This window comes from Sinohyriopsis cumingii, chromosome 9 (genome assembly GCF_028554795.1).
Source record: "Sinohyriopsis cumingii isolate HCF-2022 chromosome 9, ASM2855479v2, whole genome shotgun sequence".
Classification (NCBI taxonomy): Eukaryota; Metazoa; Mollusca; class Bivalvia; order Unionida; family Unionidae; genus Sinohyriopsis; species Sinohyriopsis cumingii.
The window spans coordinates 12,121,803-12,147,107 of record NC_142969.1 but is presented as its reverse complement, the minus strand read 5'-3'; the positions used below and the strand labels follow the sequence as shown (position 1 = coordinate 12,147,107).

Here is a 25,305-nt window from a genome sequence, read left to right as displayed (position 1 = left end):
ACCTGACTACCATGTTAATTTGTGCTCTCTTGATGAATCTGACTGGCCAGATTGCAGCAACAGTGACAGGTTTCTTGTCATTGTTCTCCAAATAAATATTTTGAGAATTGTATGTTCTTTCTGGTTTTTACAAAAGGTATCTGACTCATTTAATATAATTGAATTTTGTACAACAACATTAAAAAGGATTGTGCTGTTGATATCACATGACTATTGAGATTTGTGAAGTCATGTGACTAGTAATGCAAATGGCAAGTACATATTAGGTTTCATATATGCTGCAGTTTCATCTATACTGAGTGGATTAAAGACAACGATTATAATACTTGCGATTTCTGAGAAGATAAATCATTTTGTATCGATTTCTTGCAGGTATGAGTCGATATAACATCGTTTAAATTTGCTTAGTCTGCTAGTAAGTGACTACCATATGTCGCTAGGCCTACCCCACAGTGGCGGCAAATTCCAAACTTTCAATATGCAATTTTTGACCACACATTCCCAACCTAAATGTGCATGGCATGGGAATATGTGGAGTAAATCCGGATTAGAAAAAGGACTGCTATTCGTTTTAAGCCAACTTTGTTGTCCAAAATGTCGAATCTGAGCTGAAATTTGGTGAGAAACTATTACACAGTGATATGTAGCTGGAAGCATTGGTTTCAGATCTTAAATGGAATGCCTGAGAAATGGGTAAATTGTAATTCCTTGTATTAAACTAAGATGATACAAGTTGGGACTGGTTTATAGAATTACAAGAAAATATCTGCTCCATAAACTTCAAAACAGCTGCTCGGATCATACTTAGAGTACCACGATCAGAGCACACCTCCCCGCTGCTCTGTACCCTAAACTGGCTATCCATTCAATCCAGAATCAAACACAAAATTTGTTCTCTGTGCTATGTTTCAGTTGGACTTGTTCAACATACCAATCCGACCTCACCCATGTGTACACACCAGCAAGATACTCGCGCTCCTCTTCTGACAATCATATACTCATTATTCCCACTATGAAAACAAAGTCACATGGACAGCGTTCTTTTGCATACCAGGGCCCAGCAACGTGGAATGAATTGCCCAATGAACTTAGACACAAAGACACAGTGATCCCATTCAAGAGTGCTCTCAAAACTCACTTATTTCGACTGCAAGAACAAACTTACCAAGACCTAATAATGCTTCCTACCTTAAATATTCTCAGCATGTTTTGTTTTTTTGTTTTCTAATTTCATATTGTTTGTTTTTGTAATCATATCATTATGTTTTTTATCTTATAGGTGTTGTCTAATGTTGTAAAGCGCTTAGAGATTCTAAAGATTCGGTGCTATACAAAGTCCTCATTATTATTATTAAATCACATCACGTCATTTCTTTCATTTTCAGTTCAACAGATATCAATTTAAGGCAGTGAATGGAAAAGACAGCTACTTGATATTGTATACAAACGTGCACTAAACAGTATAAAATCCTTTACAAATCTTTTTTTCTCAAAAATAGGTTACAACAAAAGAAACACTGGTACAAAATAATATTTCATTATAGTAATGAAGTTGAATTATGAAATGGTATTGTTCGTTGCTAGGAATGTATCAAGAAGTCCTAGAAAAAGGGCATCGGGACTTGAGGCTCATTTCTGGTTGGGTCCTTAAAATTCAGTTCAGAGCAAAACAAAGTCCACAAAAATTATTACCCTCAAAAGGGCAAAACCACAGTATCTTTCCATAAAATGCTTGAGGTGATCCAAGTGCGCTTTTCTAAGATTTGTTAGAGTAACAGTTTTTATTTTAAGTGACGTGTTCTTTTTAATGCAGACAATCCTTGTTTCTAGTGCTGTAAATACTTGCTTACAAGTTTTGTCGAACTGCAAGCATCAGTAACTCTGAGTTGCCATTGCATAATGCATTAGTAGATTGGGGTCTATGTTGTTTGTTCTACTGATCACTCCTAACAAACATCAAAAGACCCCGATCTGCTAGGGCATTGTTAAGGTTAGATCTGGAATCTACTTACATGCCTGTACACATGCCATGCATGAAATCTTTTTTGTACAGAGAATAATAAAATTATTCTTAACTTCTAGACTGTAACCTTCTTTATGGTAATTAGTGAAAACAAAATGGCCATGCTGAATGGGTGACTGCAAGATTAAACTTCTGGGGGGGAGGGGGTAAAAAGCAACAACACAAATAACTTGTTTCATCAGCATTCCTAGCTTACCATATATATGAGTTTATTTTACTTAGGACAATATGATATCATTCTGAATAAAGCTAACGAATGCAGGTCACAGTCACCTATATCCCATGCAGAGTGACAATTTATAGTTATTGGATTTTTGTTATGTGAACCTCAGAATTTGTAAGCGATCATTGCAATTACTGCTTTCAATCTAATAAGAGATTTATATGCATCACGAAGTATAATTTTCATCCCAAATTTTGACTTAATTGTATAAATTAAAAGGATAGGAAGAGTCTGCAATGTCAAAATGAAAGTAAACAGTCCAAAGAAGAAACAGAACCAGCAATAGCAGATTTTCATTGTAGAAATGTTTTGCTATATTCCTTAATGCAGAAATAAATGCAAATAATCATTTAGAAAATAGAAAGAAAATAAAAAAAAACTAAATTTTGCAGTTTTGTTTATTGACATGTTACGTTGATGTTACAGATTCCGGTCATCATCACTTGCATTTGGAAGGACACCTGTGGTACTTCAGCAATTATGTATTTCATTGCTATTACACTGGAAATTCTAAATCATTCACTTAATACACAGAGATAAAACTCATCAACATAAAACATGTTACAGGTATTCCTCATAGGTTTATAGAATTTTTATGACATTTTCTTATACACATTTCAAGTTTGTATCCTTTTATTGTTTTAACAACAACATTATTATTGTACTGGGTACCTGCACAATATTTGCAACACTGAAATTATCTGATGCCTAATTAAAGACACTATGAAAAACATTTCTAATTCATAACAAAGGTATGTATAGGTTATTTATTTTCCATTTTAAAATTTGTTGACCATATAATGCTTGTATTCAGAAAGTCAAAGCCTGCATGCTAAAGCAGTGCTCAAATAAAAACTTAACAAAACCTTTAAAAATGTGCCTGACAAAGCCATTGATGCTGCCACTGTACAAGTAATCCATATGGTCTCGCTGGTCTATCACTGGGGACAACATAAAATTGCATGTATATTGTAAAACAATCTCAACATCATTTCTAACAGGTCCTTTTCAACTTGTTCAGAATTTGATTCTTTTCAGAACAAGAAAACCTTGACCATATTCGATTTTAAGAAACCTTAGAAAATTCTGGAATAATCTTTATCAGATTCATGCACTTTATGAATTACAGTATCTGAAGAAAATGGTTAGAGTTATCTTCCCTTTACAACTAAGTGTTGTGATGTTTAATCAAGGCAGGAAATAAATTTAATTTATTTAGGAACCATTGTTTGTAACATTTTTGGCAAAAACGAATATTATCGTTTTAAGTCTGCACCTGTTTGAATTTAGTATTTTTCAACTTAGTTTATTTCCCACTGACTAAATATATATAAAGACTTGCTGGTAAGGTAAATGATTCTTGAATGCATTCTAAGTGTCGATATGAAATACTTTAGAATATACAGAAATTGTATTTGGACACATATTTTACAAATGGTAAAAATTCTATTTCTGCCACAAATCTGCAAGACTGCAATAATTCCTTCATCTATGGGAAAGTAGGCAACTTCAGCCGAGTCTGATGAGAAGAAGGGGGAAGGAGTAGTCATTAACGCCTCTGTGTTTTGCCAGCTTTTCTCTTTCCTGAAAACAAATGTTTGGGTTTCATATTGAGGATGACCCTATCACCCTCTCCCTTCTTTGCCTCTCGGTTGGCGGGAATTTGTGCCTTTCTAGCTATTTTCTTTACTTTCTTTGCCATCTGAAATAGAAAATAAAAACATGAATGATTTGAATATTTAAATTTTAAATGCATAACAAGGCTCTAAACCAAACTAATCATTTAAAAGATACCTGGGACAGCAAACATTTACATAGTTTACATCTACTAAACTATGACCAGTCTCCAGTTGTCCCTGTAAACATTATTTATCAAGCAAAAAACTGTTTCAGACTAAAGTGACTTGACAAGAAACTGCTGGCCCGTGTTAATAATGTTTAATAGAAAATGATATACCAATTAGAAGGTGTGGTTTTCTTTGATTTGATGATGTGTCTATTGTATTTACTATGTTGTGTGTGTGAGTTGGATTTGTTGTTGTTGTTGTTGTAGGGCTTAACGCCATTTTTCAGCACACGATAGGCTATACATGGCGGCCAGTATTAATGGTGGAGGAAGAACCTGGGAAATCCCCAGAAAGAACCACCGACCCTCAAGAAACTACTGGCAAGCTTTCTCACATACCCACATTGGCCGAATCCGAGACTCGAACACACGCAGAGGTGAGATGGCAGTGATCCATAACAGACAGCGCTTTAGACCACTTGGCCACTCGGGGCCCCAGCTGGATTTGTAACGTAGCTTTAACAATTTTTCAGTCATATCACTACGATGTCTGCAGTGTGGCAGTTTATAGTGATGTCTAGCACTGGGGCATCATGCTGCAGACATGTAGCATGATGTCCCACCCAGTCACATTATCCTGACACCAGGCTGACCAGGCCTAACAATAACCTCTTAATGCTGAGCGCCAAGCAAGGCAGCTGTACCATTTTTATAAGTCTTTGGTATGACTCAGCCGGGGATCAAACCCACAACTTCCTGTAGCCGAGGCATATGCTACTTACTATGCTGAAGCATGCTGTTACATGAATTCTGGGGGCTCTGAGTGGTCTAAAGTGCTCTCTGTTACAGATCACTGCCATCTCACCTCTGTCTGTGTGGGTTTGAGTCTCGGATTCGGCCAATGTAGGTATGTGAGAAAGCTTGCCAGTAGCTTCTAGTGGGTCGGTGGTTCTTCCTGGGTTCTTCCTCCACCATTAATACTGGCCATCATGCATAGCCTATCGTGTGCTGAAAAATGGCGTTAAACCCCACAACAACAACAACTACTACATGAATTCTGCAAACTGCTTTTGTAGATTAATGCAGTAAAAGGCCTTGGCCTCTCAAAATAATAATACTATTATTATTTCAATAATATTGTAATGCACTCCTTTGGTAAGCTATTACACCTTCTAAACTGCAAACAGCACAGAACCAGATCTGAAACCAAAAGTATTTTCAATCCACAAACTACTTTAAAAGTTACTGTGTGGAAACAAAATTCTTGATGAACTGCAAGGATGCAGATATGTGTCCTTTGCCACAGAATACAGGAGACTATTTTTACTGACCTTGGCATCTCTTACGCCCGACTGGTCTCGTGGAGTCCTAGAGGAACTTCTGGCACGTGATGTGGGAACTTCAGATTCTTCACGTTTCCGCTTCAAGGCTTTTCTACTGGCACTTCTTGACCTCAATCTTGCATAGTGAGTCTGAAATTTAACATTAGATGTTGAAATTTAACATTAGATGTTGAAATTTAACATTAGATGTACTGGCAGAATGCATATGTTGAAATTCATCCCTATTTCAAACCTTTGATATAAATTTTAATTTGAAAGATGAATAAAACATTAGTGTCATCTTTCCATTTTAATTTCTTAAAATATTACAGAAATTAATGAATAGCTGCACGACTACCAAATTCATAATACATGTATATTATAGCAACAGTGTTGAAAATAGAATTTCAAGGACAAGGGATGCTGTGTCCCCTATCCATCCAATCTGGGGGACACAAAACATTTTAGAGGATGAAAGAAAATAATAGTACATGTGGAATAACAGTGCTATAAAAAGGAGATAATCTTTTATGCTTGGACAGCCTTGCCACCTGCCCACTGTGCAACACTTCATCAAGCTGTAACACTACAAAGTGCCATAACTCTTCATCTTCTTGGTCATCTTCTAAAGAGGATCATAAAGTAATGCCGTTTGGGATGAAAGGGTCGCCAAGTACATTTCAACGCCTCATGAATATGATTACCTCTGGTCTAGACAATTGTGATGCTTATAGCAATGATGTCATCATCTACAACGACACTTGGAAAAAATGTTTAGCAACAATTCGGAAATTCTTTGACAAACTCACAGATGCATGTTTGACGGTTAATTTATCTAAAAGTGAGTTCTGCTGTGCTAGTGTATCTTTTCTAGGACATAGTGTGGGACATGGAAAAGTTAAACCTATAGATGCTAAGGTCAAGGCTATCTCTGAATTTCCCATGCCTGTTAATAAAAAGCAACTGATGAAATTTTTGGGTATGGCTGGATACTATCGAAAATTTTGTTCCATTCTAACACTGCTGAACCCCTGACAAATTTATTAAGAAAAACAAATTCCTTTGGATTGAAAAATGTCAGGAGGCCTTTGACAAGTTGAAAGCCAGTTCTTACGACTCCAAATTTCAGCCAATCTTTTAAAATGTTGATGCAAGTGATGTTGGGGTTGGAGCGGTTTTGATTCAAGAAGATGAAAGTGGTATTGATCATCCAGTGTGCTGTTTTTCCAAGAAATTAAATAAGCACCAAAGGAATTATTCAACAATCGAGAAGAAATGTTTGGCTTTGATATTGGCATTACAAAAGTTTGAGGTTTACCTTAGTTCAGCTCCTTCCTCAATTGTTGTATTTAGTGACTACAACCCCCCCCCTTACTTTCATCAGCAAGATGAAAAATAAAAATCAAAGACTATTAAGGTTGAGTTTGTTGTTACAGGAATATAATCTTGACATCAAGGGAAAAAATAATTTAATAGCAGATGCACTTTCCCGTGTATAGAAATGTATTATTTCATATACACTTTTTGTAATTCATAAGAGTACTTCTTATGTTTTTCTTAAAACTCATGTATTAATCTATGGTAAAAAGAAAGCTTTGTCATAAAAAATCTTTCATTTTTTATGGGGGAAGGTGTTACATATATCTGATTTAATATATATTTATTTTAATTTAATTTGTTTGTTTGTCAGTTTTATTTTTTTAATTATTTTTCTTACATGCTACTGTAATGTAAATTGATTCACTGGAGATTATATTTTTTTCAGAAAATTGGTTGACCTTAATCAATCTTTCATAAACACCAGGTGTTGGCCTGGAAGCTGACCTTGATTCAAAATTAGTAAACAAAGTTCAATTTCATTTTAAAATGATTGGTTGTTGTCAAGGTTATGATGGGACTACGTGGGTTAAAAAGTAAACACTTTTTATTTTTATTCTGGGAATAAAATCATTGGTCTAATCAAGGCCATATTCTGTGTACGTGATATAAACATAACCATGTGACCCCCCCCACTTCTGATTTCGCAACTTGGGGGAATTTCGAAACTGTGTGTTATGATACAATATAACCTTTGTTTTAGAGAGGATCTGTTTTTGGACTTTCACACTTGGCATCAAGTTGTTTTCTTTGTTGTTGCCAGATTTTGAGTTAATTACCTTAAGATAATTTGGATTTCAAAAGGATTAATTCTTTATTCTCTGGAAATATTCTGAGGAGTGCTCACACAGAAATTTTGGGAAGACATTGCTTACAAGTTTAATTTGGATTTCCAACACCGGAGTGCCATTATTTGTATTTCTACAAGGAACTGTAGATAAGCACAGTACTGACTATAGCATACGTCATCCATCTTGGAATTTACATCAGGATTCGAACTTGAAATTATTATAACATTTATTACTAGGACTTTTGCAATTTAATTTGTGGATTATTCTTACATTATTTTTGGATTTGATTCTTGAAACTGTAAGTGCTTCTCCTTTTTTCATTTTTACATTATTTTCCAGGAAAATAAATTTTTTGTTAAATTTTAAAAAGCTTGTTGTTTTCACTCTTTCTGTGTAGCTGTTTATTTGAGCCTAAACACATAACATAGGACTACAATGATATGAAAAGAGCAAGTCTGCTTCTGACAGATGCTAAAACAGTTAACTTTCAAAATTTAAAACACATTTCACAATCTGACTGTACATGAATACTGAGTCTTTTTCCTGTACAGGGGCAAATTTTATCTGCAAGACTTTGCAAATACAGGTGTAACAGAATCTCTCTCGAGACATATTCTCCTTTAAAAACTCCAAAATAAAAAAGGATATTTTTTTTTAAACAGATGAATCCAAGTGAGACAGATCTTAAAACTTATATAATTCCAACCTAATTCTAATTAAAGTAATAAATGTCCATATTTTTTGATTTTAGTCGGACTAGAAGCATCTCAAGTATAAACACATCAAAACAAACCTCATCTTTATTTTCAATCTCCACTCCTAGTTCTTCCATTTCTTCTTCCATTTCTGATCTACTCCTTGGCCTGGCTGATCTTGGCAAACGGGGTTTTGCAATCTTCCTCTTCTCTCTAGACAGCAGTGTTATCATGTCTCTTTTTTCTCGAATTCTAAAATCAAATGATTGGTAATTATCTTGATGAAATAAATTGAAATTAAAAAGCAATTTGTTAAAATCAAATAAATATGAAATGTCATAGTAAAAAGGAACTTGTACCCAGTCTAAAACTTCACTACAACAAAGCCCTTTAGTATCTGACAAAGAAGCAATTATGGGTTAGGTGTATGAGATAAGGAACGATATGCCATTATCTGATTGAAAGGGGACTGCAATGCAAATTCAATGGGGCTATGGATCAATTGCATCTCGTAGTTGTAATACATATAAAACATTGAAATAAAAACGTGAAATTAGGATTTTTCTTGTAATTAACCACATGATCACTAAAATATTTTAAATGGTCAAAATTTCACTGATACACATTCTTTCTTATTTTTCAGTGAGCAAAGTGCACATTTATGGCTTATATTTCTGCCACTTGTCTTTGTTTCCATATTATTTCTGACACTTGTCTTTGTTTTCCCATTATTTCCAACACTTTCAATTCTCTACTCTTGATATAATAGCAGCCTTTCTTGCTATCATATAATTTCTGACATTTTGGTGACAGCTTCCCACCTTGTAAGTACCTCGATGTTTTTCTTATTGTCACCTCACAGTGCAGCCCATGCTTATCAACAACTGATATAAAAATAGAACTTGTTATTTGGTGTAATTCTGCATTATTCACTAAGTTAACCAGCATGACCTTCACCAATTGATGAAGTTTTGGCACTAGACTGATAGTCTGTATCATTTTGCATGATTCGCTAGACTCGGTATTAAAATAGAACAGGGTACCAGGCAAGTTTGGTATATGTGAAGACATTTGATATTTACTAGACGCATGGAAGAACAGATGTCCATTTCTGCTGTGGGCATTCATTATACCTCGTCAAATGCAAGGTACTGCAGGTACTCAATTAATACATTACATAAATCAATTAACGATGAAAGGGAATGCCATTAGATCTACCCAACACATGACCACTATCACAGCCACCATCAAAATACCAGAGTAGTGTTAACATTGAGCCCTGCATTACCAACAAGGCAGTCCATTTTTATCACTCATTAACAGCATTGTATCGAGGGAATACTGAACTTGGGGGTCTAATGGTGTGGCACCCATTATTCTGAATCCATGGATTGTCATATTTTAAATACAATCTTTGCTTCTAAACAATCCATGCTCATCTTTTTTCTCATTATCATACAGGAACCATGCTGACATTGATCTAATGTCGCATTATGGAAGAGTTGTTCACAAGTGGGTGTATGTGTCATTAATAATGCAAGAAATATCACTAATAAAATAATGCTAAATCCATTTGAGGAAAAATATTGATAAATGCAGTCAAACTGGCCTGAACAATTTCTGTAAAAAGGCAAACCCTGAATTTTTCTGAATTCTTAGCCCATGAAGGAAAAAAATTCTGGCTATTTACACCCAAGAAAATGTAAATAGCTAAAGGCTCACGTGATATATTCAATCACCTTTGCTCAACTTACCATTACCACTTCTGAATTTGCTATCTGTCATTATTACTTATGGATCTGTGTGTGTGTGTGTGTGTGTGTGTGTGATTTGGATTTTTAAAGTAGCTTTAACAATTTTTCAGTCATATCGCTATTATGTCTGCAGTGTGGCAGTTTATAGTGATGTCTAGCACTGGGACATCATGATGCAGACATGTAGCATGATGTCCCACCCAGTCACATTATCATGACACCAGGCCGACCAGTCCTAACACTAACCTCTTAATGCTAAGTGCTGAGCGAGGCAGCTGTTAGTACCATTTTTGTAAGTCTTTGGTATGACTCAGCCGGGGATTGAACCCATGACCTCCTGCATTTGAGGCAGACGCTCAAATTTAGAAACTTTAGACAAAATCTGAAAAATTGTTCCAATGCATCAAAATATAATTAGGTCATCTACACACATACAAACAGTGATACCAAATTTCATATACCTCAAGTTGTTTTTTTTAATCATGCTAACAAAGTTGTATTAGGTATAGTTCAAAAATGAAAAATTTCTCTAACTAAATTATAAATAATAATGTTCTCAACAAAATTCATTTGAAAAGTTCTTTGCTTAATTGTTCTGACCAAGTGTTTGCCAACAAGTTTTAAAAAACACGCAGAAAACTAAAAAGTTGGGTTGGCAAAATCTTGCTATCGAGCTTATGGTGATGGTCAGACCAGACCAAATTAAACTGCCCATGCTGCAAATAATGATCAAGCTAGAGCATAAGCTGTGCTGAACTATTTCTGGCAGACATTGTCTAATAAAATATGAAATAGAAAATCAAGACATAGCACACACTGTACTGAACTTTCTTTGGGTTACATGCTCTAAAAAATGAACTAGAAAAGCAACAGAAATGCAAACCGTAGCACAGACTGTGCTTGAACTTTTTCTGGCATATATTGTTTAACAAAATATGAAATAGAAAATCAAAGTACTGAGAATACTGTGATACCAATTGACAAAAGATCAGATAGTAGAGAATAACTCCAGAGATATTTCTATCCCTGGAAATCTACTACTCTATTTAATCTAAACATTTTTCAAAATATTCTATTTATGTCACAAGAGAATTTAAATTAACATTTCAAACATTTTTGGTGTAATAATTGTTATTTTCTTTTAAACTGTTTTCTACCATTTCTTTCAAAATTGTAAAAAGTTATACCACAAGTGGAATGGTATCCAAGGGAGGTAACTACAATGTTTTAATCATTTACATAAATCTGAATTGCCTACCTTAAAATAAATTTGGCCTCAAAGATAGATCTAAACCATGGGTCTCGAACTAAAACTGCCCTGAGGGTTGCATGAAGGCATTTTCAATGGCCCAAGGGCTGCACCACTTTTGTTATCTCTCATGACATCTTGTGATGCCAATTATTTTGTGTGTCACGTGTTTGAGACTATACTGTCTGATTTTATTAAGACCGAAAAGATGGTAGATGGTAGCTATTGTTAGTAATATAATGTATATATGGTAAATGAGATTGCACACTATGCCATGGTCGTGGAGGGATTAAAATCCAATCAAAATCTCATTAAAATCCCATCAAAATATTCCATATTGAGCACTTACTTCTTTGCTGTTTGTCTAATCCCTTTCATTTCCTCATCTTCGCTTTCATCGTCCATATAGTAACCTGCTCTTTCACGTAATTCTTCCTCCTTTTCAAGCGCATCTAGTTTCTGAAATGCAAAGTTAATAGATATGCATGTAGAAAGAAACTTGTGGAAATTTGACTTGTTGATTATTCTTTTCTCAGATGCTCTTTTGTACACTGGGATGAGAACATTTTTTCGGATTCATGGTGGTATGGTATTTATCAAATATCCTACATTACCTTTTGAATTATGGATCCTAGATAGCTCAGCGGTCAAAAAGTATGTTCTGCATCACTAAGGTTTAGTGTTTAATCTTGGTGTGGGGAGCGTACATGGCCGAGGTTGCTCACCTCAACTGATCAATCACACATCTTTGTCAGCATGGGTTTGAGTCTTGGCTCAGCTAACAATGGTAGGTGAGAAAGTTTGCCAGTAGCTTTCTGTGGGTTGGTAGTTCTTTCTGGGCCCATCCCAGGCTCTTCCTCCACCAAATATACGGTCCACCTTGTACAGTCTAACAGCACGAAAGATGGACATCATCTCATCTATATCAGTTTGCCTCAGTTTTGGATGTTTTTTAGCATAAAATATTCAGAATTCATTCAAAATATGAATATTTCTACTTGTGTACTTTTGACTCAAGCAACTTTTACAGCACTCTCACCAAATGATCCATATCAATTTCCTTTCAATCAAGATAACAAATAGCCCCTAGCCTCTGTATCACTTTCCCCCTCCCATGACAAAGAGCATTTATAGTTAAAAAAATTGAAGCATGCTTCCTAACTGGCTTTTTTTAAATCAACGTTATCCATTCATTTAAGCTTCATCATGTGGTTACAATTCCAAAATAATAACCACATAAGCAGTTCAACACAGAGTTGAGCCCAAGGCTGTCTGAAGAGGTGACTTTTTAATGAATCTAAAAAAAATCTTCTTCAAATTTAACACTTTCCACTGAAATGTGTTTGCTTGAAAATGGAAGCACTTCCAAGGAAAAAGGAGCATGTTCAAGAAATTTTCAAGTATGATTAAGAGGTGATCTAAATTAACAGCTTTTTCACATAACTATTAAATTCAAGCACTTTCAAAATGGTGTAAATCCTGCCTGTGATTTCAGCTTGAGCAAAATTTTATGAATTTAGAAGTACTCTTAAAGCTATTATCAGAAATGGTGACAAGTTCCTGTTTCCTGTACAACTCTATGTAATGACTCTTCTTGCACGAGGACAGATATAGTACTAAATGGAGCTCATCAACTCATACAATTTTGTTATGGTTTTGGATTGCTTGCACCCTTAACTGTTTTGTGTCTTGTGCTATAAGAATACATGGAGGTTATTTCAAGCACAGTCCAATGGAGTAAAGTCCCTTGGCCAAGAGATGCTTGGTCATCAACCCAGACTGATTCAATGGTAGGATTCACACCCACTCCCTTTTTGTTACATCCCTTTCTCTATTGATATAGATGGCAAAAAACAAAATTTCATCTTTTAGTAGGACTGGATTCACGAGTTAGCAGGCTAATATTCCTAATGTAATGTGATTGGGGAATGTATTCATAGCTGCCAACCTTCCAGGCTCACAATTAGTGAAAATAGGGATAAAAATTAGTGAATTTGGTCACGAATTAGTGAAAAATACCATGACAATAATTCTATCCACTCTGCCAATACTACAATATATCAAGATCGCAATATAAAACTAAAACACTACATATATGCAGAAATATATCCACATTTCTATTTATTATGGCAGTCATAAACTTCACTTGTTCTTGTGGTTATTTATCAAGACATGATACTGTGGCAGACTTGAACTTCCTCAACTGCTTGATCATAAATATGTTTTCTAAGCAGTTCAGATTTTTGTCTGCTGGTTGATATTGGGGACTAAAATTGCTGACAAATTTTCTGCAGCTAAGGAGGCCCTAAAGTCTGTCTTATTTTTCCTCACTAGAGAAAATACTCTTTCGTTATCACTGTTGCTTGTTGCTGTGAGGAATGCACAGGAGCTGCAGCACTTTTGGTTCTTCCACAGGAAAATTTAGAAGTGATCTTCGAATCTGGGAACATTTGTCGGAACAAATGTTTAGCATAGTCCCCAGCAGATAAAGGTATACTGTGTTCAACAAGAAAACTCACAAATAATGATTCAGCATTGGTAGCTTGCAGGTCTTCCGCCAATGGCTTAAAATATTCCAGAGCTGAAATCTGCGAGTTCTTAATTTTCCCCAAGTTCTATGTGTTTTTTGCAACCGATGTGCTTCCTCACATCATCTCTGCCACCATGCCCAATACTAAAATTTGTAGCACACTGTGTGCAAAAAGCATGATGTATATCCATGTTTAATGGCAGAATGCATGGCCAATTTTTAATATATTCCAAGTTAAACTTCACTTTTTGAGCAATACATTTCTTTTTCCTTGGTGGTGAAGACATTTTCAAGATCTTACATGCGATGCCAAACGGTAACTCAAATCAGTGTTGGTGATGCAAGCATGGAGCAAAATTCCAGTTAGGCCTCAGTTTCTCTCAAAAGCATTTGTAAAACTTATCTTACACATATAGATTAAAATAGGCTAAAATGCTTGCTACCGGGCCAACTGTACCAATCGGCTGTAGTTCTACTAATATTACGACCAGCAGTACTAGACCGTTTCGGCAACTGCCAATATCATGACTAGCGCTTAACGGGAAATCGGTTATTTTATCAAAGATTTAAAATAATTGAGAATTTGTGAATTTTTCGCTTGTGGCATGAATCCGTAAATCACTGAAAAAGTCATGAAATTCACGCTAAATTCGTGAGGGTTGGCAGCTATGTGTATTCGATGGACAAAAGGCAGAATAAGAAGCCTAATTAAAACAAAGAACATTTCAAAATTCAGTGCAATTTTCATTCTTTTTTTAAACAATTTTGCCATGCTGGATCTTGTGCTACAACACTACATAGTTCCATTAGGATTAAGATGAATAGAACTAAAATGAATCTAAGAATGAAATTAGGCAGTAAAGACATTTATTTGATCAAAATACCTTTGTCGGATTCGGCCAATGTGGATATGTGAGAAAGCTTGCCAGTAGCTTCTTGAGGGTCGGTGGTTCTTCCCAGGGATTTCCGGGGTTCTTCCTCCACCATTAATACTGGCCGCCAAGTATAGCCTATCATGTGCTGAAAAATGGCGTTAAACCCTACAACAACAACCTGTCGGAACTATAGCACTGATGGACTTCTACCCTAATACAGCATTATGGAAAAGATAACAAATCGGACATAGTAGTCAGTAAAGTGAATGTGAAACTTTGGCAGAGCTTATGTTAGTGGAAACTTACTTTGGAGTAAAAGTATCAAAAAGACAATACCACTGAGCTGTGGAAAATTGTACATAACAAACATAAAGGACAATTCCCCAACCTGTTCCAGCTGGCTAAAATAGCTATGCATATGTCCCTTCCGACAGATGAATATGACATGGGTTCTCAGCACAAAACAATATTAATAAACAGGAAAAGAACAGATTAACCTCAGAAACAATCAACAGATTAATGCTTTTACAACCAGAAGCAACATCTTTTAAAGATTTCGATTTCAACAGATCTCTAACAATGGAGTAGGAAGAAAGACAATGGATATGGAAGCGTTAGGCAAATATTGAACTATGGTCACTTCCTCCTCACCCTCCTTTTTCTCATACTCCTTATTTTAGTGACAACGGGGAGCTACCCTCCTTAGATAAAGTCCTGATAGCAACTCTGCAGTAGCTCTATCATGACTGTTTTCTTTAAAAGTGCTTTACAATTTGCATATAAAATGAAATCTTCATTTTCAAGCCAACATTATTATCAGACTTTAAGCAGTGTGATTATTCCATTTTTATATACATTATTCCAACAAATCCTTAATTGGCTGTACTCAGTGGATTTGCTAAATAGATGGGGCACAGAAAATGATACAGGCAGCTACTTTTGGGAGCCTTTTATGATGCATTATTTATGTGCATCCTACAAAATTTTACTGTGAAAAAAGGCACATGGGCAAAACCTGGATAAAGCACTGCATCTTCATTATCATTGTGTTCGCCTATTCAAGTTCTTTCTAGACTTTTGGTTTCCGAATCTCCCTAAGGTAGTCTAATGCCAAACCTGAGATGAGAACACTGGGTGAAACTGTACAGGTACAGCAGACACTGATTGTACATAGTTTAAATATACTGACCTGTAGAATGTCGGGGTCAATGAAGTCTGCTATGTTATGACCTTGCCAGATTTCAGGAATTACATCATACTTTTCTTCATCAGGAACATCCCAGGTCTCTGTTGAAAAAAAACCAAGTAAAGTCATGTGACAAGAGATTTAAAACAGTTTCAAGCATTCTGCCACAGTCTGAAGACCAGACGCAATTTTGGGAAAATAGTTAAAACTCCATTATTTGACTACTGACATATTCCTTGGCAAGATAAAAGCATTGACAATGAACCTCTTAGGACCCCATATGTTACTGGGCTCTATCCGAAATTCAATATAAACTGGTTGTAATGCACCAATGGGTTTTGCAAAATTACTTCATACTATCAATAAATCCATTTAGTCCCTACATGAACAAGCTTTGCTTTCCTGTACAATGGATTTTCATTTTATCCCTATAAGTACTGTTTTACTGTGCACATGAAACTATTTTACCCCTATCTGTACCTTGTTTTACTGTACAAGTGACTCCATTTTATCCATATAAGTACTATTTTACTGTACATGAGACTCCATTTAATCCCTATGTGTACTGTGTTTTACTGTACACAATACCACACTTTATCACCATATGTATTGTGTTTTGATAATCAAGAGACTTCATTTTGCCAAGCCCATCTATTATTTACCTAAAAAGTAAAAACTTTAACACCAAGCTTAATCTGAAACCATTTAAAATTGATCTAAATACAGGGTGTGGAATGATGTATTGCTTTCTCAAACTCTGCCATTAAATTTCATGAAACTCCTTTCTAAATTCTGCACATTTTACACAGTAAAACAAACATAAAACTAAGTGAAACCACATTATCCAAAAGCTCTTCTCATCGTTATCTCCAAGGTGAAAAAATTATGAAGCCAGTGGAAATCTACAAACCACTTTAACCTAAACCCCAAGATTTGAAATATCCTTCTTGAATAGTGCAGTACAAGCTAGGAGATGTTATACACACATTAACATATGCATACTATGGATCATGAAAATCTGCCATTTTCTTCAAATCACCTCTGCCATTATTATGGATTCTTCAAGGCATTACTTCATTTTAGTCAAAACATTATAATGACACACAAACATGGAGAAAAAAAAATCACACTTAATACTTACTCCTAAGGTCCAAAGTATAATCATCTCCTTGCTCAAGTTCCACATCTCTTTCCTGGGGAAAATAAAGGTGTAAATCTTTAAATCTATGTATATAATTTCTTTACATCTATTAAAATGAACATTTGTTAACCTTTCTTTAAATTGTGGCCTCACTTAAACCATTTTTTATTTTTAGTTCATATCTGAATTAATAATAGTAAACTATTTAGCTACCTTAGGACGCTCAAACCACTAGACAACCGGAGTGGTCACTTGTGACAGAAGACCTTTAAGGCATCTATACACTTGTGTGACAGAAGACCTTTAAGATATCTCTAACTTACGTGACAGAAGACCTTAAAGGTATCTGTACACTTGTGTGAAAGAAGATCTTTAACCCTTTACCTCATAGAGCATAGATACAAAGTGCAGCGTGCTATAAATAGAATACCTGTTACCTATTCGACTCCATACGCATAGGCCTGCCTGTGAACTGTTAAGCAATGTAGTGTATGTTACATTTAACAGCAATTTTAACCATTTTACATTTTTGGTACACATCTATTGTGTGGAAAAATTTAAGAGTAAAGTCCGATTGTTATAGCTGTGTAATTATTTTTCAAGGAAGAATGTTTTATGTGCTTTAAAATCTTGAGAGAACTCATTCACCGTCATGTCAGTGAGGCCACATGACCAACCGTAGCTGCCATTTCTCATACTCGAAATCTACAAGTTTTTCGTCTGCATCTACATCAGTAAGTCATCTGAATCTGATAATTTATAAAAACTAATTGCTGCTAACATCAATATCAGAGCCTTTACCTAAGTTATTGAATCTTTCATAGTGATTCTAATCGTGAAAACTTCATAAGTACTGAATGAAATCTGCGACCGCCAGTTTGGAGAGTGGAGATTACGACCCAGTTACTTTAAATAGCAGATATCGACCAGTGCATAAACAGTGACCACATGATCTGACGTAATTGTCATTCGCAGAAATGAATGTAGTATCTAACAGGGGTTTTTCACCCAAAGGTGGTGCCATGAAAACCGGCTCAAAATGGCTGATGTTTACAGCAGGCGTCAAAAGGCGCTTCCATGCGAATGGAGTAGAGACGTCAAAAGGTACTTCCATGTGAATGGAGTAGAGGCGTCCAAAGACACTTGCATGAGGTAAAGGGTTAATATACCTATACACCTTTGTGACAGAAGACCTTTAAGGTATATATACACTTGCATGACAGAAGACCTTTAATACATATATATAAATTTGTGTGATAGAAGACCTTTCTCAAACAGGGATCAAAATCATGGACATAATAATTTTATTTCTAAGTAGCAAATTGTATAACATTTTGTTTTAAGTTCAAGGCTTGTAAGAACCACTTTTGGTAAACCCTTACCAATTTTCTTCTTTGTTTCGTCTCAGTTTCCATTGCTTGCTTCTTCCTTAGTACACTTTCAGGAATACAAGGAGCTCTAACCTTAAAAAGAATTTATGAAATGTAGCAAAAAGATTGAAATATTGCCTTAGGATGAATTGACCGTTACTTTGTACTATAAAGTATGCTGTACTCAAGATGTGTACTTGGATAAAGTTCATCAAAATATCTCTTATAATCATGACATTATATGGATATGTTTATCCTGAAAGATGTCTGTCATTTTCTAAAAGTCCTGCTAGTACTTTTAGTCATCAATGCACAGTAAATTCTTTTGAAACTGACAGCTTGACAAATCCATTTGAAACTGACAGCTTGACAATCCTTTTGAAACTGACAGCTTGACAAATCCATTTGAAACTGAGTCTGACAAATCCATTTGAAACTGACAGCTTGAAAATCCTTTTGAAACTGACAGCTTGACAAACCTCATACATATGTATGCAATGTTACTCTATCAAAAAAGTTTCCCACCCTGGTTACCATTATATGGCTAATGCAAGTAAACACTCAGTGGTGCATAACTTACTGACCAGTTTCCATTATATGGCTAGTGCAAGTAAACACTCAATGGTGCATATCTTACTGACCAGTTTCCATTACATGGCTAACACACACTGACAATCCTTGTCATATAAATTACAGACCACAGTTTCCATTACATGGCTAATACAAGTTCACAACCCTTGGTGTGTACCTTACAGACCACAGTTTCCATTACATGGCTAATACAAGTTCACAACCCTTGGTGTGTACCTTACAGACCACAGTTTCCATTACATGGCTAATACAAGTTCACAATCCTTGGTGTGTACCTTACAGACCACAGTTTCCATTACATGGCTAATACAAGTTCAAAATGCTTAGTACATACCTTCATCTGTAAAAAGACCTTCTCATCTATCACTTACAGGTATCTTATATACCACTGCTTTATTTTACTCGTCAACAGTTCATTCACAAACCATGCCAAACAGTGTCAAATATTCCACTGCTGTATTTTACTTGTCAACAGTTCATTCACAAACCATGCCAAACAGTGTTAAATATTCCACTGCTTTATTTTACTTGTCAACAGTTCATTCACAAACCATGCCAAACAGTGTCAAATATTCCACTGCTTTATTTTACTCGTCAACAGTTCATTCATAAACCATGTCAAAAAGTCTATTCTCAACTGACTGATGTGAACTTAACTTTCAAGATTTTGGTCCAACTATGGTACCTGATTCATTATTTCTCATAAGATGTGGTCTCTTGTAGTTAAATTCAGTACTATAGCTACTACAGACAAATCTGAGATCAAATTACATTCCATCACGCTATGACCTTAACTCTGACATAGGGTCCATCACGCTATGACCTTAACTCTGACCTAGGGTCCAAATTATGACACAGTTACAGTTTCACCAAGATATTCCTGTTAGTTCAAAAGCTAAAGCCAAGACATAAAAACAGGTTACACATCAAAATTTTGATTGCTCTGAGGCAGGCAAAGGTACAGAAAGGATAAAGAAAAGCTAAAAGAGGGAAGAGTGGGAAAAAAATACCAGAACATACATGCCTGTCTTACGAGTGGCATGAAAAAGTTGTCACCAGGATTTTACATTTCCATGACTTGCACTCTATAAAATCTTTAAACTTCATTTGAACAGAGAAACAATATAGGATTATCCCACATTGATTTTTCTTACAATTCTCAGTTTACAAGAGCATCATACCTTGCTGTCTCTCTGCGATGGCATAGCAACACGAAGTCTGTTTAACACATCATTTACTTTCTTTGATTTTATTTTTGTTTCTATCCTGTGTGCCAATAGTCTTTCACAAGCCTGAAAAAAAAAGTGGATGTATAGGTTGAGGAACAAACTAACGAGCTTACTCAATTTAAATTGATCACAAGCTCTAATTTGTGACTTAGACTGAACCCCAGATTACTTTTTTTAACTCTGAATGAATGATCCCCAGAGCTAATTTTTTGTGACTTAAACTGGTTAAGGTGTATTCAATAGCCATCTTTGGGTGTAGAAAGAAATAACACTACAAGACAGAAGTCTGTTTTAAAAAGTTTATATTTTTGTCCAGGATAACATCTCTATAAAGGTGTGTGTGTGTGATTTGGATTTTTCACACAGCTTTAAAAAAAATTATGTCATATGGCTACGATGTCTGCAGTGTATCAGTTTAAAGTGATGTCTAGCACTGGGGCATCATGATGCAGACATGTAGCATGATGTCCCACCCAGTCACATTATCCTGACACCAGGCCGACCAGTCCTAACACTAACCTCTTAATGCTAAGTGCCAAGTGAGGCAGCTGTTAGTACCATTTTTGTAAGTCTTTGGTATGACGTGGACTGGGATCGAACCCACGACCTCCTGCATCCGAGGCGAACGCTTGAACCACTAGGCCACCGGAGTGGTTTCTCTATAAAGGTCACTGAAAGGTTCACTAAAATATGTAATATAACGACAAGTATCCTTTATATACAGGTTGCACAACAGACCCAGGTATCATTTATATACAGGCTGCACAAGCGGCCCAATTTTTTTAATATGGGTTTTAGAGGACTATGAAAGTGATTGTCTTTGATATAGAGTTTTTGTCAAGGGAAGCTTCTCTCTGACTTCCCTGTAATGTGGTCACTAAACGACAGAACACTTTTTAAAGTGTGCTCTCTTATACAAGTTACATATAATCATAGAGCCATTACGTTAGGTGGTATTTTGAGTTTTGAAATATATGATACCAGGTATTTGATGAAAGCCATCACAAATATCCACATTTTTATAAAGTTTTGTCACCCACTCCCACCACTAAAGACCACATTCAGACTTAAAATTTTGATTGTCAATCTAGTCATTCCCACAAGGCTGCATTCATATTTTTGAATCTTACTTGTTATTCTATTCATCCCCTCCAGGTGCATTCAGATTATTAAATCTTTGTTGTTATTCTGGTCATCTTCCTAGGACATCATATTAAAGATTATCACCATTCCTCCACTGTTAAAGGCCCAAGTTCAGGTTACATGGAAGATGCCATATCGCCTATAAAAACACACCTATGACCCAACCCCACCCACATGTATTGCATCCAGAATTTTCATCAATCATCCTCCTGAAATGTCATACTAAATACATTCTTCCTCAAATGGGACAGGTGGAGTTTGGGTTACAAGGAAAACTGACCAAAGTTTTGGATGCATGGATGGATGGATGGATAGACATGACTAGCACAATAAATCTATAATAATGAGGATATTAAAATTAATTCTGCATAATTTCTTGACCGTAACATCATGAACATGTGGCCTTTCATAAACATACTGTCATGAATATTTTTATACAACATAACTATTATACAGTAACCTTGCCAACAACATCTCATAATAATGTGGCTGCAACAATAATGTGTGTGTGTGTGTGATTTGGATTTTTAACGTAGCTTTAACAATATTTCAGTCATATCGCTACGATGTCTGCATTGTGGCAGTTTACAATATGTCTAGCACTGGGGCATCATGCCGCAGAAATGTAGCATGATGTCCCACCCAGTCACATTATCCTGACACCAGGCCAACCAGTCCTAACACTAACCTCTTAATGCTGAGCAACAAGCGAGGCAGCTGTTAGTACCATTTTTGTAAGTCTTTGGTATGACTCAGCAGGGGATCGAACCCACGACCTCCTGCATCCGAGGCGGACGCTCTTACCACTAGGCCACCAGAGCAGTTGCAACATTAATGCAGTATACTTTTAAAGCTTCTATGAACAGTATTGTAATGAGAGATCATCGTGCTTACTTCATTCCTTAGATTTATCACTCCCTCCTCTGTTAATGTGCTCGTTGACATGACTGGGATCCCATCCTCTTCAAAAGTCTTGAAAATTTGCTGAAATTTAATACATTCATATGGCATTACTTCCCTTGTAACTGACTTCACAAGACATTACTTATCCTTGAAACTGACTTTACGAGGCATTACATACCCTTGTACTGGACTCAATGAAAATCAAAGTAATGAGAATACTGATGGCTTGGAGGGTACATGTGATCCTAACTTACATGAAATCAGGTGAAAGAATATAACCAATGAGACAATGCTACACACTGTCCCTTTCACAGCTGTAGACACACTGTTGAAATATTTACAAAGTTTCTTTTCTTTACATGTCACTAAAAATATTATATTAACATTTGTAACACTATTTCAGAAATTACTGAAATTTCCTTTTAAAACATTTTCTACTACTGCTGCAAGCAGAATCAAGGGAAATAACTCCCATCGAGACCAACCATTTACCTAAATTTGAAGTGTCCCCAATGAAATATACTGGCCAGGGAAATTCCAATATTACATTTACACCAAACTGGCCAATTTGACTGATAAGAAAGCTATCAGGATTTCTGTTACATGGTGGATTTTTGATAGTTACCATGCTAGGTCAAGATATCAATTACATCAGATACATTATTTGTTAAAAGAGATTAATGGATAAAGAGATTAATGGATAAAGGTGAAAACTGCATCTGTTGCAATACTGACACTTCAACACTATAAGCAGATGGCCTGTTGTTCCAGTTCCACTATATATGTTGCTGTTGTTGTTGTAGGGTTCAACTCCATTTTTCAGCACACGATAGGCTATACATGGCGGCCAGTATTAATGGTGGAGGAAGAACCGGGGAAATCACCAGAAAGAACCACCGACCCTCTAGAAGCTACTGGCAAGCTTTCTCACATACCCACATTGGCCGAATCCGAGACTCAAACCCACGCAAACAAAGGTGAGATGGCAGTGATCCAAAATGGAGAATGCTTTAGACCACTCGGGGCCCCTCACTATATATGTACCTATGTTTTAGTGTTCAACAGGACATTAGCACAAAAATGGCTATATGGTGCCAATTAAAAGTAAAGTTCCATATAAACCAAATAGGAATGTTTGATCACAGGCATCATCAGAGGCTTACTGAATTTGTTTCTTTGATGAGGGTTCATGTATTTTATATACAAAAATTTCCATATCATCAAACCAAACTTGGTTGCTTTTACTATTCAGTGGTAATTTGAGAACCAGATTCTTTGGATTGCTTTAATACTTTGCACGATAGAGTCTCTTGAGTTCCGAGTGGCTAACTATGGGGATGGATTATTTTTAGAACAGTGTACAGATCCTCTTGACTGGAAACTATACCTGACTATGGTCATTACACTTGTTTCAGCTGGCACTGCTGCCCTGTGCTGATATCATATGACATCAAATCATGTGAAATACAAAATCTGTTATTGACTTCTCCTTTGGGAGCAGTACTCCAAGATATTGTCTTGGAGTTTTACTTTAACAGAAAAGTAAAACATACAAGAATAGTTCCCACAGAAGAAGACAATAACAGAATAAAAAAGCATTAGATGTCAGGAAAATCCTTTGTATAGCAGTGATAGAAAAATGATGCTGACTAGATGAAACTTTGCTCAGAATTAAAATACAACTATATAAGTATTCATGGAGCACACAAATCCCACCCACAAACTGAAACATACAAATACATGGAAAAAGAAATGCCCCTTTATTACATTAAAATACATGGAAAAGGTAGGACATTTTATTAACATAAAAATACATGGAACAAGGTATATTCTTTAATAACATATAATAATTCATGCCAATACAACTCTTTATTTATGGAGAAGAAAAAACCTGCATATAATCCAAATGCAAACTGCAAAGACCCAGATTTGCTGTTACATAATACACTGGCAAATCTGGTCTATGCAGTTTGTTAGGAATAATCAGTCGAATAAACCACACAGACCTTGATCTGCCTGCACACTATGTGACAGTATATCAGGGTTTATGTAGCTTCCCGATGAAGTGAATATATGTGGCATCTTTAGATTTGTCTTGATCGGTCTTATATTTCCTTTACTTTCCCTCCTCACCTGTTTTTCTTCCGTTAATTCCTCTATCTTCATGACATCAATCTTGTTGGCTGCAATCAGCAGTGGTTTGTTCGTGAACAATGGCTTGATATTGTTGAATAAAGCCATCTGAAATTTTTTTAATGGTTTGATATTGTTGAACAAAGCAACATGAACATTTTTAATGGTTTGATATTGTTGAACAAAGCAACATGAACATTTTTAATGGTTTGACATTGTTGAACAAAGCAACATGAAAAATAATTTGAAAATTGTTTTCACAAGAAGATCTTTTTATTCATTTGGATGAAGATTAAATTCAAACTGTAAATTCATGGAACATGTATAGCTCACCACTGTGCATCAAACAACATATATGGAGAGTTTGTCCCAAGAACTTCTGTGACAAATATCCATGTATGTATAACCCTGGAGAGTTTGTCCCAAGGACTTCTGACAAATATCCATGTATGTACAACACTGAAGAGTTTGTCCCAAGGCATTCTGACAAATATCCATGTATGTACAGTCCTGGAGAGTTCCTCCAAAGGACTTCAGACAATCTCCATAGTTTGTACAGTCCTGTAGAATTCCTACCAAGGACTTTTCAAATGATTTCAAGGAGTATTTTGAATAACAGAAACTGAACGTACTTGATATGTAACAATGTTAACCACTGGTGTTGCAAGTAAATCTTATCCATCAAATTTTATCCTACAATATATTTATATTTATTATTCTTAGACAATATGTAAATAGCCAAAATTATTACTTGTAAAATATTCCCTTCTGACAAATTCATAGAGTTTTGTAAAAATTGAATTCAATAATCCATGCACTTTACAATGCATCCCCTCAAATTAAAGTTTCTTTAAGGCCGTATGAATTAAAATATAATTGTTAGAAGAGGATGTAGCAGAAAAGATGCAAAATCACTTTTTAATTATAAAGTTAGACACATGGAAACATTCTTGAAAAGGAATTGAGGAATCTGTCAAAATTTCC

General features: G+C 35.6%; 1 protein-coding gene across 1 annotated transcript in view; it reads right to left on the bottom strand.

The window, feature by feature from the left end:
* Positions 1–2,626: 2,626 nt before the first annotated feature.
* Positions 2,627–25,305, bottom strand: part of LOC149791272 (GTP-binding protein 4-like) — a 41,311-nt gene continuing 18,632 nt past the window's right edge. The window contains exons 8-17 of the mRNA XM_089969780.1: positions 24,322–24,429; positions 22,180–22,269; positions 20,095–20,205; positions 18,335–18,415; positions 16,953–17,004; positions 15,815–15,912; positions 11,570–11,679; positions 8,316–8,469; positions 5,364–5,504; positions 2,627–3,948 (exon numbers count right to left, since the gene is read on the bottom strand). Of these exons, the coding sequence (XP_089825906.1) occupies positions 3,796–3,948; positions 5,364–5,504; positions 8,316–8,469; positions 11,570–11,679; positions 15,815–15,912; positions 16,953–17,004; positions 18,335–18,415; positions 20,095–20,205; positions 22,180–22,269; positions 24,322–24,429 (1,098 nt within the window). The 3' untranslated portion in view covers positions 2,627–3,795. The remainder of the gene's footprint in view (positions 3,949–5,363; positions 5,505–8,315; positions 8,470–11,569; positions 11,680–15,814; positions 15,913–16,952; positions 17,005–18,334; positions 18,416–20,094; positions 20,206–22,179; positions 22,270–24,321; positions 24,430–25,305) is intronic.